This window comes from Mustela erminea, chromosome 1 (assembly GCF_009829155.1).
Source record: "Mustela erminea isolate mMusErm1 chromosome 1, mMusErm1.Pri, whole genome shotgun sequence".
NCBI classification, from domain to species: Eukaryota; Metazoa; Chordata; class Mammalia; order Carnivora; family Mustelidae; genus Mustela; species Mustela erminea.
The window spans coordinates 143,494,985-143,512,074 of NC_045614.1; the positions used below are offsets into that span (position 1 = coordinate 143,494,985).

At 37.6% G+C, this 17,090-nt stretch overlaps 1 protein-coding gene across 4 annotated transcripts in view; it reads right to left on the reverse strand.

Moving 5' to 3' along the window:
• Positions 1-17,090, reverse strand: part of MED12L (mediator complex subunit 12L) — a 322,475-nt gene that overhangs the window by 13,623 nt on the left and 291,762 nt on the right. For 2 of the 4 annotated variants that reach the window (XM_032345302.1, XM_032345300.1), the window contains 4 exons: positions 12,642-12,692; positions 6,807-6,896; positions 4,445-4,674; positions 1,718-1,874 (listed from right to left, as the gene is read on the reverse strand). In XM_032345302.1, coding sequence (XP_032201193.1) covers positions 1,718-1,874; positions 4,445-4,674; positions 6,807-6,896; positions 12,642-12,692 — 528 coding nt within the window. The remainder of the gene's footprint in view (positions 1-1,717; positions 1,875-4,444; positions 4,675-6,806; positions 6,897-12,641; positions 12,693-17,090) is intronic. The other 2 variants (XM_032345309.1, XM_032345301.1) reach the window with 1 other exon arrangement.

The window sequence follows — 17,090 nt, forward strand, 5'->3', positions numbered from 1 at the left end:
CTATTACCAGATGGTATTTCCCACTAAGTGCCAACACTCATAGATATGGAATCCTAGCAGGAGGTCTGGGCAGGGTCACTCCCAAGTGAGGCAATGCAAGTGGAACCAGAACTATAACGATTACAATATAAAGCCAACTCTCCATTTGGCACTCTGTGAATTCTTTCAAGAAAAATCGAACCTAACCTCCTATTTATCAGTTTGTTCCTTTATGGAGGTAGTCAGTCACCAAGAAAAGAGTAAATATAATCCTGAGGCAGAAGCAAATCCCTTTCCTTTATCTCCAGGGAATTTGTAGTATTGAAAAAATTACCAGAAGGGCATATTATGCTACTTGGGATTAAAAATTTTAAAAAGTACATATTAACCAATCAAAAAACACTTCCAAAATCTGCAGCCTTGAAAAGCAATGTTAAGGCCAGAAGTAGTAAATAAATAATGTAATAACTTTCCTTCATGATTTAGAAATGAGAAATTTAAAACAGAGGGAACTATAGATATCAGTTCTATTAAGTTCTGAAACATATTCCTAAAACCTGAGACAAAAGTATTTATGAAAATATTATTATGACTATTCTTAATAATATTACCAAATGAGTCTTTTTCTTGTATTTTCTTATTGAACTCTTTCTACAAATTGAGATGCGACCAATGGCATCTTACAACTAATGAAATTTTATAATTATAAAACCCATTTTTCTGGAGAATTTATGTTGGCTTCTGCCTATCACCTAGGGGTACTGTCAACTAGGACTTTTTGGATCACACTGAATTCAGACTTTAAACCCACTTGAACTTATGGTTCACATTCTCAGGGGAGGTATTTTTTATTCCCTCCAACCAGGGCCAAATAACTTTACTGTTCCCTTCTGCATGACAGTGTTACTAAATTCATTCCAAGAGTATAGCTTTTGGACCCCAGTTCTACTAGACTCCCCATTTTTGTGGTGTTTTTAAGGCTTTCTTATTAACACATAAAATGACAGAGCATCTCAAGGTGAATTACTGCTAAGAGTCCACTGTACATACTCATCAGACAATACCCAATCTAATAACATAGGACAAACTTGCTAAGAATGAAGACAAATGGAACTGGTAAACATAAATAGCCTATATTTCCTAAATGAGTAAGTCAGAAGTAAGAATGTGTCGAGAGGAGGAATCTTTTTTACAAGGTACTTAAATACTTACATCAAATAAATGAAGGATAGCCAGAGACCATATGAAACATCCTACCTATGTCACTCTAGCTTCAGAGCTTAAATCGGACCAGAAATGTCAGAAAGAATTTTTTTGGATTACAGACAGGCCCCTCTGGGAATCTGATGAAAGCTGTGGGCAGCTCAATTTTGGTTTTGTTTGTTTTCAAACACATAGAAGAATTTTTATATTCAAATTGCATGGCATGTAGTTAAACAGTGAGTGGGTGAGCTGACGCTTCCGCTATTACAATAAAGGCAGCCAGTTACCCTCTCCTGAACCTGTGGAAGGGTAATGATGTGCTGCAAAATGTACCCTCCTGCCCATAACCTGGCAAAAGCACAGGGAAAGGAAGAGCCTGGACAAGCTGGAACTAAATGACACCAGTTGAGCTTCTAGGGTCAGCTATACGGGGTTCATTGGAACTTAATGAAAGCTTCTTTAGAGTGCCTCTTATTATTTCTTAGGACTACTGAGAACTCCTCATGCATTGCCCTCCCCCCACCCAGCCACGGACCTGGAGGAGCCTCTGCTGCTGTCGAACCTGTGGCTGCCTGGGTCGCATTGGGTCCTGAGGCAGGGGCACCGAGGGAAGGCTTGGATGTGTGGAAGTCAGCACCGCATCGATTCCCCCACCTACCAGAGGGCTCTGCTGAAGGGACTGATGATTCAGTCTGGTGAAAAAAGAACACAGGTTGATTTCACACCCAGGCAAACTGTCATATTTTCAATCAGTGCCACTGGCACATTAGGCACATTCACAAAGAAACAACCATGTTTAGTACTCAACTGTACAATTCACATGTGATAGAGACCAGTGATTAAGATAATTTCAATTCCCAGTGAGACATGGAGTCACTGAACAAAGGACAGCATGCATGCTCCCTACTTAAGATAAAATTGCAAGGTTTAAATTACTTTAAAAAAATATTTTGATGGTTTTTAATAATAAGTGACATTATTTGAGCATTTACTCTGGAGAAGGCACAGTGGTAGTAAGAGTCTGAAATGTATGATCACTCCCCACAGCAACGCTTGGGAGATCAGCGGTTTTGTTATTCCTAATCTTTTAAAAACTTTTAGTTGAAAGATAGTCCACATTTGTACTTTGGACATTGATTTGGAAATGAGAAAGAGCTCAGTTTTTTCCTTCCAAATACATATAAGAAATTTTGCATTCAAATTGCCCGACATGCAGTTAAAGAGTGAATGGGTGAGATTCAACAATTCTATACATTATGAAACGCTCACCCTGGTAAGTGTAGTTACCACTTGTCACCATACAAAGTACAATGGTATTGACTATACTCCCTATGCTTTAGTTTTCATCCCCATAATTTATTTATAACTAGAAATCTGTCCCTTGTAATTCCCCTCACTTATTTTGCCCATCTCTCTGCCCTTTTCCTTCTGGCAACCACCAGTTTGTTCTCTGTATGTATTGGTCTGTTTCTATTTGTTTGTTTATTCATTGTTTTGTCTCTTAAATACCACTTTTCAGTGAAATCGTATGGTATCTGTCTCTCTCTGACTTATTTTAGTTAGCATTATACTTTGTAGGTCTGTGTTGTCACAAATGGCAAGAACTCATTCTTTTTATAGCTGAGTAATAGTCTGTTCTTTATCTACATGACATCTTCTTTATCCATTCATCTTTTGACGGACACCTGGGCTGCCTCTATAGCGTGGCTAATGTAAATGATGCTGCAATAAACACAGGGGTCATGTATCCCTTGAAATTAGTATTGTTGCACTCTTTGGGTAAATACCCAGCTGCGGAATTCGTGGATAATACGGCAGTTCTATTTATTGTGAGGAACCTCCATACTGTTTTCCAGAGCAGCTGTGCCCAACCACATCACCACCATCAGGCCCCAAATGCTCCCTTTATCTCCACATCCTTGCCAACACCTCCTATTTCTGGTCTTTTTTTGAAATTAGTCATTCTGACTGATGAGAAGTGATACCTCAGTGTGGTTTTGATAGGCATTTTGTTATCCCTATTTTAAAAATGAGACAACAGAGAGCTAGAGAAGTAACTTCCCAAAGTTATTCGGACAGTAAGTAAAGAGCACCAGTGGGACTGAAATCCACAGCTGTTGAGCTCTGAAGTTCAACTTCACAGGCAATATGCTAAGCTGCCACTTATTAGAATAATAATAAATACAATGCATGTTTTCCGATCTTATTTATTTTCCCAAATGTGCTACCACCAACCGTGCCAAACTTTCCAAGCTATAACAACTTGGTGTTGATGTTATAGACGTAACACATGGAAGCTAAGCTGCTGTCTAATATAATGTAAAATTTTGCATGAAACTTAATTCTTCTACACCAATGCTATCCAACAGAAGTTTCCATGATGCCTAAAATGTTCTACAGCTGTGCTGTCCAGTAAGATAGCTACTGGACTCCAGGAGCAGTGACATAATTTCTGGGTCTCAGTGTGAAACAAAAACATAAGGCTACTTGATCAAAAATTGGTTGGATTTTCAAGACAGTGACAGTAGACCACTAAGCGCGGGATCTTTCTAAACACAGTACACTGTGTGACCGTATGGGTACCATATCTTCAAAGTTGGCTCTGCTTGGCTGCATGTGGTTATCGAACACTTAAAGCGTGACCAGTGTGACTGAGAAACTAAATTTTTATTTGAACTTTAATTAGTCTTAATTTAAATAGCCACATGTAGCTGGTGGCCACCATGCAGTATGCCTATGGGATTCAATTACAGCAAGAACTGAGAAAGAATCTTTTGTGATCCTCTTTTGCCAAACTAGCTAAAGCCAGAAAGGTAGAAACTAAAATACAACAAAACTCTTACAGGCACCATGCACAATGAGTATTAACCAATCATAGGCTTTATGGCTCTAATCAAAATATTCTAGTAAGGTACTGCTAACAATAATCAGCAAATTTTTCACCTTAAGATATTTTTAGCCAAAAATCTTTTCGAAAGAGTGGAAAACACTGGAGCTAACATACTGGCATCATCTAAAATATTACACTCATACTGTGGCAGATGTGAGTTTACAGGGGCCTTGAGTGAAATAAACAAGATGAGGCACTGCTTATTTTAATCCTCTATCTGGATGCTACTAAAACTGAAATGTCAGAATGCAAATTATATGCAAATATGCAAGGTCATAAAAACTATTGTAAAGCACCATGGTCTAAACAATATATAACAAAGACAAGAATTCACGTGTCTACTATTGCAATCGTTATTTCCACATGTACCACCTCTGAGAGCCAGGCAAGGGCTGTAGGTATGGCGACGCCTGCTGCTGAACATAGCCACTGGGCTGCTGCTGCATCTGTCGGAGTCTTTCCATCAGCGCCGGGTTGGAATGTGCAGCCGGATAGGTTCTGGAGTTGTAGTTGGGAGACAGGAGCACACCGCCAGCCTGCTGCTGTGGGGTCTGCGGCAAAGGCATCTGCGTTCCGTACATTGTATAGCCCTGGGGCATGGTCTGCAGGGGGGCACATGAAGTTACTCGTTCAATTTACCACCGACTTTGCTATCACTAGGCTCTGTGGGGCAAAAACAAACCTGGGAGGAGTGCCCTGAAAGTCACTGTTCTCAAAGGTTCTTATAACTCAACATATGAGGAGAACAACTCTGGAGGTAAGAGGCTAGTGAAAAAGCTACAGAATGAACTGGCTGGATCATGATTCATCAGAAATTTCAATTAAAAACAAAAAAACAAGAACAAGGGGCGCCTGGATGGCACAGTCAGTTGAGTGTCCGACTCTTGGTTTCAGCTCATGTCATGATCTCAGGGTTGCTGAGACTGAGCCCTGCATCAGGCTCCCCAAACATCATAGGGTCTGCTTGGGTTTCTCTCTCCTTCTCCTTCTGTCCCTCCCATTCAACTCTCTCTCTGGTAAATAAATAAATCTTAAAACAAATTCCTCATATCAGGGAGATCATATGATAATTGTCTTTCTCTGACTGACTTATTTCGCTCAGCATAAATTTGGGGGGTAGGGAAGGAAAAAAATGAAACAAGATGGGCTCGGGAGGGAGACAAACCATAAGAGATCCTTAATCTCACAAAACAAACTGAGGGTTTCCAGGGAGATTGGGGATAGGGAGAGGGTGGTTGGGTTATGGATATTGGGGGAGGTATGTGCTATGGTGAGTGCTATGAAGTATGTAAACCTGGCGATTCACAGACCTGTACCCCTGGGACTAATAATACATTTTATGTTAATAAAAAAACATGAGTCCTCATTTGGTTAAGAGATCAGTTTTAGAATCGGTTGCTTATTGTGAGGGAAGGAAAGACATGTTTCTGTATAGAAATAATCAGGCAAGCATCCATACCTTAAGTGTACAGATGACACAGATGTTCAACAGATCCTAAGCACCATTAATTTCATTTCCAAAATTAGAAAGAAAGGCTATCTATGTCCAATGTAAATACAATGATGGAGTACACTTTCCTGATAACTGCACCTCCACCTTGGATCTGATGAATTTGCCTGTAGTAACTAACCAGTTAGCAAAACCAAAAATACGATACCTTAACCTCACAGTAAGGGTGTAACTGGGGACTATTCAATATCCTCTACTCCTGGTTGGACTACAGCCCCTTTCAGCACTCTACCAATACTCTGAATATTAATTTCTCTATTCAATATTAATAATCTGTTCCCCTAAATCTCAAGGCCTAATATCAATGAAAAACCTGATGTGCTGCTGGGTGGCTATCTGCAAGTTACAGAATGGAATGCTGATTGAAATGGAAGAGACCTGCTCTTCAGTCCTCAAAGAACCACACGCTGAGGTGATCTAATGGCTCTGACTTGGAAGGCAGAGGAATGCATAATCGCCTTCCAGCCAGCAGCCGGCATGGATCCAGCTGTGGGGCTCAGTGCCTGTGAGAGTGGATCTCAAACTGCCTTTTAGCAGTGGGCACAGGGTGAACTGCTAGCCCCACCAGCAGTCTCGTCACCATCCCCGGGCTCCTAATTATGAGACGGACAGAGTAAAGTATAGAGATGCAAAAGCCACAAAATTATTGGGAAAAAATAGGCTCTCAGAGTTGAGTTATACTGAGGCAAGTCCATCATTTGTTGGGCGGCTACCATGGACCTGGCGCCACGCTGTTTCCACAGGTTTTCTTAAATCCTCACACGCTCCTATTTTACAAAGAAGGAAACCAAGACACAGAATAACGTGCACAATGTTACACAGCTAGTAAGTTGCCAGTAATTGCGAGGGGCTGATTCTAAGGCCAATTACGTTCTTAGTCTACCATGATCTCTCTGCAACCTTATCTTTTAATACGATAAATTCCATCACGAATTACATCATTATTCATTTTAACATAAAATAAGTATTCTGGGACTGTGAAGCATTTCAACATCTACCATCATCATTAGTACAAAGGTATTTATAATTTTAACTCCAGAACGTTCTGAAATGTTTTATGTTCTTTAAATCAGTCAGTCGTAAGACTTGTTGATCACTGGGAATGCCTTTTTTGAGAGGTCAATTATAAGCAGAGGTACTACTTTCTACACTCCCATTTATTTGGTTTCCCATTTCAAAAAATATTAAAAATCCCAGCAGCATCTACAAAGCAAATGCAGATACCTGTGCTTGCTGCAGCCCTGGGTACTGGGAGAGCTGAGGGGAGGGCCGAGCCTGTGCAGCAAAGAGAGCAGCCTGGTCCCCTGGTGGGCCCTGGAAAACAAAGCCGAGGTGGACTCTTGATCATAACAGCAAGCACATCATTTGCACTCCTGGCTAATAACCCTGATAACATAGGACACCAAATCTTATTAGATGATTATACAACTTAGAGATTTCCATACTGCATTAAATATAACTTCTCATTAATTTTCTAGGTGTGTAAAGACTATAAAATTTACTTATTTCAAAGACTGTAGATGTTTCCAACAGTAACACAGACATAAATAAAAGCCAAAATAATTGATGGTCCACCTATCAGAAAAGCTCTGAGACAGCTTTCCTGTATAGCCCAGGATATAAATGCCCCTCTAGACTGAAAGGCATGAGACACATAAAAAAATTTCATGACTTTTTAATGAAGTTTCTTCAAGTGATCTAAAAATTATCTATTTAACCACGTAGCCAAGAGATGAATTTGGTATCTCCTACAACTAATCATTATTTAGAATAAAAATTTATAATACATCAATAGCAAATATAATTCTAACGAGCTACAATATGAAACCAACGAAATTCTGCTTACCAGTCTTAATACACGTGTTGTCCTTTGAAAAAGAAATATATTTATAAGAGCAGCTGTATGTGTTTTTATGGTGTCAGAAGCTATTTCATGGGAGCTTGCAATAATCATCCCAAAAAGAGGTCTAGCTTCCAACCATCCCTACGTTTTTACAGGACTTACTAATTATAAAGAACAGGGTTTACTCCAAAATATTTTACTATTCTTTTATAGAACAGATAACCTCATTTTCCAAAAGTGTTAAACTATACTTCTATAACACCATTTAATGTGTTTGGAAAGTCGTGTAGACTCTTCTAACAGAGAGAAAACTGAACATTTAATTTTAGAGGGCAAACACCAGCAATTATTAACCATCTATTCTAACGTCCCAGAGACTGCACTTCTTGGTCTTACTCCCATTTTCTCACAAGAGCTCTGCAGAAAGAGAGGATCATCCTCACTCATTTTCTTCAGAGAAAAAGCCAGGTTCAATGAGCTTAAGCAGCTTACCAAGCTCACCAAGCTCGACCTGGCAGAGCCATTATCTGAACTCAACCAGGGCTCTCACCATTATGACAAGATGTCTCCATATGTGATATTAAAAATGAAAATATTTAAATCTTCACTGGGTGCTTACCCTTTAGTGACATGGAGCCTCTACAACTCACTCTAATAAAAAAGAGAATCTTATTAAGATTTGTTATTAAAATATTGAAACCAAATGTATACATTCTATAGTAAAATTCTCTGGTCCTCATAAAAATTACTTGGGAGCATTTCCTAAGGTGACTATCCACCCATCCATGGGCCAAACAAAAGTTTCAGAGAGTGCATATAATAGCTTCAACAAGTACCTAAATTTCAAGAATAAGGGACCATAAAGATACCCTCAGCTTTTAGCTGATTAATCCAAGTGCAATTATGTCTGTATTTACTTGGGTCTAAGGAAAATAGTCCCAACTCATTCCACAGCAGCATGGCCATCAGGGACCTGCCAACTTTTCCCCCCAGAATATCTGAAAGGCTTTTGGTCTTCCAAATACTGCATCAACCACATTGTTAAATGCCGCTCCTCAAATCCATGCTCCCTAACAATGCCCTATAAGGTCTCTGAAACACACTATTTTGCTTTTTTATGGGGACAAATATTTGCACATTATCCTTTTTACAGAAAGGAAGAAAAAAGAATTATTTATGTGTGAGTTAAAATCTCGAGATCCATAGTAGTTTACAATTCCCACACCCTGTTTTGTCTTAGAGGGAAACAAGATGTGATCTGTGTGTGACAGTTGCACGCAGATACATAGAGACAGACCTTTTCACACTGCTCACTCCTCCTCTACTTATTGAAGACGCTACGAAAAGAACTATGACTTACATGTGGAGTAAACTAGAATACTTAGAAGGGAAATAGCTCAGTTACATTCTTATTGGCAGGTTAACAGTTGAGATCATGGACTCAAGAAATAGGACTTTAAAACTATTCTACATTTTAAAAAAATCACAAATTAACGTGTAAGTTAAAAGAATAACTTTCAAAGAAACAGAAAGGGATAAGAAATCTCACATATGGTTTTTACACTGTAAAATTCATGTATTCTCTGTCATTTTCATCTCAAGGTAAACTATTTATGAACATACTATGCTTTTTCCTACCACCAATTTTTCCTGACTTATATAATAGATAATAATTCAGATTTGCAATATCCTTCCTGGGAAAATCAGACACTCCAAGCTGCCCGACAGTCCCCATGTACTCTGTGCATGGCTTTATCATCATGTTTCCTTGAAAGAAAGATACCCCTTCTCTCCCACAGAACTGAAATGCCGTACTTTTGGTTTTCCCCAGAATAATGCTAGAAACACATTATATCATAATTGTACAAACAGTTGAATTTGTTGAATACAGAACAAATAAGAAGTTCCTTTAGTGACCTGAAATAGTTTACCAATGCCAAACAAGGACCAAAGTGTGGGAATAAGCAAGGATACTAAAGACTCAGTTTTAGTAAGTTTCTTAACATTAGTGGGGGTGGTTTTACTTCATTAAACCAAGAAGAGACTACATAATGTATCATCCAACTGTGATAGGACAAGACAAGAGGTACAAAGTGGGACCAAGCCTGGCAAATCAGGACATATGGTCACCTTAGTTACACATATCCACTTATTTGTTATTTTCTGAAAACACTCTAAGCTTTATTTTTAAACAGTTTCTAGCATGGTGTCTGGCACATACTAAGTGCTCAATAAATACTGAGAAAAATCTAAGATTTAATTTAGTTTTATCTGTTAACCAAGAATTCCAGAAGTAAATTTGGATTCATACTTCACCATAAATTAGTTTACCAAGTGCTTCCGAATAGCTCCATATTTTTTAGCACTATCTTTTTAAAAATTCAATTTTAATTTTTAGCATCTATCATTCTAATGATTACTTATTTGTGCATTAATATCTGCAGAGTAGCTCAATTTCCCCCCTCTTGATGTATTCCGTTTAATTGAAACAACCAAAGGTAATGTTAAGTTCATATTTTTAGGGGCACCCGGGTGGTTCAGTCGGTTAAACCTCTACCTTTGGCTCGGGTCTTGATCTCAAGGTCCTGGGATAGAGCCCCACATCAGGCTCACTGTTGGAGGGAGGGGGGATCTACTTCTCCCTCCGCCTCCTTCCCTGTACTCATGCTCTGTCCCTGTTTCTCTCCCTTTCAAGTAAATAAAATCTTTAAAAAAAAAAAAAAAGAAATTCACATTCTTATGTGAGCCATACAACAAGGCGGGAGGGAGGCCAGTTTTTGACCAAATACTTGTGTCTAGCCAGCTGACATCTGAATTTGAGCACATCACTAGAAGAGAAAATAACACATGGCTGTGCCCCTGCTCAAGGTCCCATGGCTCAGATACCTGACTCCACATGTGCTAAAGGAATAAGCCACAGCTAACTGGGAAGTTCTGGCAACTATATAGACATCTCTACATTGTTACCTGAAGTAAATTCCTACATGTGGTCTCTCTAAGTTTGTGTCTATGCACTTTGCTTTGGGCTTGCTTCTATATAAGAAACATAAATCCACTATTTTTTTTTTTTTTTAAACTTCCACCTTCTAAAGCCTTAAGAAGCTGAGCTATTCAATACTGACCCATCTTCCTGGCCTTTATATGAACAATTCTCTCTTACGGCTTTATCTGTAATCAGAAAAGGGAAGTATCTGAACTCAAAGAGACGGTGACTCAAAGGCCTTTTGCATTATTTGAAATAAATGCATCCAGTAAGTTAAAAATTCTTCATAAATCATCCTGAAACATAATTTTCATTCTTCTGGTCTTGTTCTCTTCATTTAGTGATTACTCTCCCTCAGTCAACTAAAAAAAATGGGAAGACCTCTTTCTAAAAGAGAATCGATTACGCCTCCAATTAGCTGGCAGAAAGCACGACAATCAGAATTTCAGGATCAGGGATTTTTTATCCACTCAGTCCACTAACAATGGATTTTTGAAATCCCTATTTAGTAACTTTTCAACGGTGTGTAAGTGTCTCAAGTAGAGAAAAAATCCACAGCCAGATTTTGCGACTTTCTTTCTAATAATGCTGATTTAGGGATAATACAAAGTCCCCATTGAAAATCAGTGGGTAATGTTTTATGAGTCACCTAGCAAAAAGGGTTTTATTTGCGACTACTGGTTCGGAAGATACTGAGTAATGTTGCCTAAGGCTAAAATAACACATGGTGTGAACCAGAAACACAGAGAAAATTCTATAAATTCAGGAGGTCCAGCTGACCAGTTATGCTTGATTTTTTTATAATGCTCTTATATAAAATATAACTTGGTTGAGAATCAATTAACATTAACATTAATGGCTGGAACAAACGGATTCATTCTGAAATAAACACCTCACACAATAATGAACTTTTAAAATACACTCTTAATATGCCCGTAAGTGATGAATAGATGAATAGGTTGAGCATTTACATTTACTACATTCTTAATACTAGAAAAAATTAAAGGAAATTAAGAATGGTGACAAGGATAGCAAAGATATAGACATGCATTTCCATTAATCTGAATGAATATAGAAAGCACAGAACCTTGACTTTAAATACTTGATAAACATGCGTTTTTTTAAAAAAGTAAAATCATTGATTGATGCAAATTCTCTTTTATCCAAGTTGCATTATCATCTGAGCAAAATGCCCAACAGCAAACATAAACTATCTGCAAAATACTTTTTAATCTGAGCAAGTTTACTTCAAGTTTTTAAATAAAAATGTCACCCACTCTCTATACACCACAAAGTGTCTAGAAAAATTGATTCTTTTCAGAAGTCTCCAAAACTTTTCCTTGCTGAATAATTACTAAAGAAATTGCCCACATAACAAGTATTTAATAACCTAAATATTTTCAAAGCTTGAATATGCAGTTATGGACATTTTCACCAATGTACAGAAAATGTTACCATTAAAATTGGCAGTGAAACAAGTTGACTTACATTCACATCTGAGATGTGTGCTCTTTTTTATTCTAATGCTTCTTGGGTTTATGTTGTGGGTTGGCTACCTGATACAGAAACCTATAAGTAATTTAATGCAAAACATGCATTCTTAGCTAGCCCAGGCAAAGCGGAAGAGGTGAAGTCTTAGGGCATGCATGCACAAGACCTATGCTCAAAAAAAACATCCTCTCCGTCCCAGAAAGAAAATAGAGATGATGCGTTCTGTGGAGAATTTCAGAATAGCCAGTGAGTGGGATGTGATGAGAAGGGTGTGTTTCATAACCACGCGGTTTGCGTTATTTGCACTGGCCTATGAATCAGCATGCCATGCGTTCCTCTGCTAATGATGTGAATTACCACAAACGGAAGCAAGAGCTCAGGAATAGATGGGTTCAAAACTGGAACTGAGAGGAAGGTGCACAAACTGCTCTACGTTCCCAAGCCCAGGCCATGAACATCCATTGGTTTCTATACCGTACATAAATGATGAAATCATGAGGCAATCAAAGGGAAAAACTGTCAGAAATAAATCCCATTAAATCGAACATGGTCGATGCATTCATGATTCTGTGTTACAGTCTCAAACATAAATCAGGTGAGTAACAGTGAAATGAGGACTCTAAACTTTACCAGCTATGGAAGAATACCCCGCTTCTCACTCTGATGCTCAAAGAGTAATGCTATAAAAGTTTACTTTAAAAAAAAAAAAAGACAGAAAAAGGAATGACAGCAGGGGTGTTACCATTATGTTGTCAAAGTCTTCCAGAAGGGAGACAGCAGAGTTACAGAAGTCCTACAGAAAGGGGACAGCAAGAAAACGGCAGACAATACAGATAAGATTTTTTTAGCCTAGTGATGTGGGCAGCCACAATACATACAAAATAGTTCATTTTAAAACAATGTTTCACGAGTCAAGACTTAAAAACCCATGCCCTAACAAAGGCTTTATTAATTCATACACCAATGACATCACTATAGACTGGACACGTATGGTAATATTCATAAAAGGGCAGAGCAGAACCCAGAAGTTAACTAGTGACACAGATGAAGTAGGAGGACTATCAGACAGACGATTGCTGTAACTAAGGGATGTTGGGACTCCACTGGGAGCAAAAGGATGTCAGAGTCCTTCACAGCCTATAGCCAGTGGGACAACTCGGGACATGTGGGTCACATTAAACACACAAGACATTAAGTGAACAAGTCAGTGGGTCATATACTGTTGAAAGATATAGAATTAGATAGCTCCATCCTAAGTGCAAATGAAAACTGGGCATTAGGTTAACCGCACAATTAACTAAAACAGACAACAAATCATTCCAGGGCCACCAAAGTTTACACACTAACAGAAACTCTGATTTAGAAAAAACTACATGCCTGTGGAAAAATTCTCTTTCTCAGGTAAATAATTCACTTGTTTGATCATTTTTATAAATGGATCCCAAGTGATATTTTTTCTGAGATGTTAAAAAATTTCTTCCCACTGAGTATAAAGATAAGGCAAAGGACTATCAATCCTAATAGAAAAAGTATTTTATTATACCAAGGACTAAAAATTATAGGAAGACTTTCCCGAGCAAATATCTCTTCTCACTATATTAGGTGTAGATATATAATTCACTGCATCTGTACATTTGTATTCGGATCTGAAAACTATTTTTCTATTAGTTACTAAATAATATTACTAATATTACTTCTATTAGTTGTCCACTCTCAACACCTGCCCCTTCTCTCTTCTCTCCTAAAAATCAAGATGTGTTGGGGTGCCTGGGTGGTTCAGTGGATTAAGCCTCTGCCTTCGGCTCAGGTCATGATCTCAGGGTCCTGGGATTGAACACCGCATTGGGCTCTCTGCTCAGCAGGGAGCCTGCTTCCCCCTCTCACTCTCAGCCTGCCTCTCTGCCTACTTGTGATCTCTGTAAAAAAAAAAAAAAAAAAAAAAAAAAAAAATCAAGTTGTGTCCATTATTTTCCAGACTTTAGGTGTCTAATTATTATTTCAGCAAATTAAATGAACATTTTTTTCATCATTCAAATAGCAGAGAAATGCCAAATATTATTAAGTAAAGCACCCACTTCCCTAGACATAGCGGTTTCTATTCAGAGAACAAAATCATAGGGTTCAGGACATACTTACTAGTTCCGGGATTTTCTCCAAAGTTCATTTTTGTCATTGAGATGTATTTAAATTATACTATCTGAGTGACTACGGTAAAGGCGATTGTCAAAACTCAAGGTGTGTTTCAAAAGGCTATTCTGTCTACCTTCAGCAAATAAGAATAAAATTATTGTGAAATACACTGAAATTACACTATCAGGAAAATTACAGAAGGGAAACCTTGAATAGCTAATAAAGTTATAAAAGAAGCCTAAATTCACAGGTAATTGGGAAACAGAAATTAAATGTCCTATTACTGTTTCATCTGCTCTGAATGAGAAAATTATGATCGGACAATATCAAGCGTTAGTGGGGATGTGAAGAAAGGAAAAAACTCATTTATAACTGATGAAAATCACCACTACTTTGGAAATAAAATCAGCATCTCGACTTCCAAATACATACCTTACCTAATTTCCTCCATATGTCCAGAAGAAACATACTAAATGTATTTAGTGCTGCATTGTTAACAGTAAAAAAAATCTGGATATAAATGATCATCAACAGGAGAATGGATAAATATTATGCTAATATCCATAATGGACTAGCATCCAAGACAAATGAATAAAACAAAGTAGATAAAATTCAAAATTGATCAAAATAAAAAGTTGCAAAACAAAACAATACATATGATATTATGTTTCAACTACAAAATTAATACTATATGTTTATGTTAATGGTTGCAAAAATACATAGTAAATGTATTAAAAAAATCATAAGAAAGAAAAACACTAAAGTCTTGATAGTGATACCTCTTTATAGGAAAGAAGGAAAATGAGAGTAGACATACTATAATGTTTTGTTTTTTTTTAATGACCAATGGCAGAACATTATTACTCAGTGAAGCTAGGTAGTAAGTCCATTAGTGTTGTTATATTTTCTATTCTTCTCCGTATGTTTGACATACACCTCTAGAGAGTGAGAGAGGGAGAGAATAAAGGAAATAGATATTCCAAGGTGATGCTCTATTCCTAGGGTAAGAGTTCAAGAGTGCAAGACAAATGGTAGCCACTCAACTTAAATGGGTAACATCAATCCAAGAGGCATGTTTTCAGGATGTTACAGATTTACTTTTGCCAGGGAGCTAACTACTCTGGGAGGATCTGACTCAGTCATTGTTCTTTATTAAGTTATCTTATTCCTTCACTTAGATAAACAATGATAGCACCTGCCATGTGGGTAATAACTTAATGTTCTTACAAGTAACCCCCAGCTATTAGTGGACACATCATGTCCCTCCTCTGTCAGAAATCTTCCTCTTTAATGTCATCAATATCCATATGATTATCTGTAGCCTATAACCAATTGCATTCTTCCAAATCTGTTTCAGCCAAATTTAAGCTAAACATAGTTTGTCTTTCTCTGGACTACTAAAATAAATTGGCTGGGACTGATAACTACAAAGAACAGCAAAATGATTTTGTGCACTGAATGGGGGAAATTAGGATAAAGCGTTACCATAAAACAAAGCAAACAATTAAGTTCTTTTCATGGATCAAAACTTAGATTCCCTCCAAAAGCCCCCTCCATAGAAAACTGATATGGGCGGGGGTGTTGCTGGGGAAGAGGAGGTGATGAAGTAAGTTCCTTCTGTCACAAGAAAAATATTGGATGTAAGAAAGAGGACTGGAAAACAATTTAAGCAGCATTTTGCATTATTTTTACCAATATTCTATATTTTTGTGATTTCCATATGATATGCAGAAAATAGAACACAAGGATATTTTTAACACTGAAATTGGAATCAGCCCCTCTCAAGTTTGTATTATAGAATTTAGACAGTAAAAATTCACTGCTTTAAGAAACCAAAATGGCTACTAGGAAAACTAAACAACATTCCTTCTCACTCGCCTCTTCTACGGGCAGCCAATGAGCACCAGTCTTATTAGGGACAATTAATATAACAGGAGGGAAGCATTTGAAGTGTTCTTACTCTCTTTCAATTCTTAAGATATTTACGAAAATAAAAATCATTTTTATGGGACAGAGACTTCCTTTGAAATAATACATTCATGATACTAATAAAACATTAACAACAAGTATGACAGCTAACATTTTTTGAGCACTTACTATGAGCCAGCCACTGTTGTAAGGGCTATTAGGTATATTTTAACATTGATTTCACATGAACTCTTTAAAGTAAATATTGCATTAACTCCATTTTATAGATGAGGCTTTCAGGCACAGAAAGGTGACATTCGCTAGAGTGAGACCCCCTTTACATAAGCGACATTGAGTAAAGAACAGAGAATGATCATTTTTACTTTCCTGGATAAAGAGTGTAACTAAAAACAATGAAAATAAGTTTCCTTGCCAGAACATCCTTATGTATACCACTAGGTATTAGAGCGGTAAGAAAGTCCAGTCAATTACAATCATTGCATTAAATAATTTGATTGAAAATACTTAAAATTATCCAAGCTATTTAGAATCTGTTTTCTAAACACTACACCAATACCCTAATACATTCTTTAGGAAATATAAGAATGATCCATAACAGAAAAATTACAACTAAAGCAGATATTCAGTTTCTGCAGCGGACAGAGGGTTATTTTATAACTATATTGTAGTTTTCATTGTGCACCATCTAAGGTTAGATGATTCCTTTCCATTAAGGTGGGAAGAAGCTAAGGGAATTCTTTTGTTTGGTCTGAGCCATATCCAGAATCTACAAATTTATGTTTTCCCTTCCCCATCTAGGTTTTCAAAAGAACCATAACGGATCACTGGAAGAAGTTTCTGGAAGCACTCAGGAAAGCTGAGATAAGTTTGTAGATAAAAATGAGACTGCCAAGGACTGAGACTACTAGGAAGCTCAAGGCTCCTGGAAATATTTTCTCAAAAACACGCATTCATTTGATAAGCCTTTCATAAATTCCTACCCTCTCTTCATTAGATGTAAAGATAATACAGAGTATGAGATCCTGTGTCTGACCTTATCAGAAGAGGGCTACCAGGGGGTGGGAGCTCCTGGCCTAGGGAGCAGTCACATCCAAGGCTTGGAGAAACTCATCAGTCTTTAAAATAAGTACCT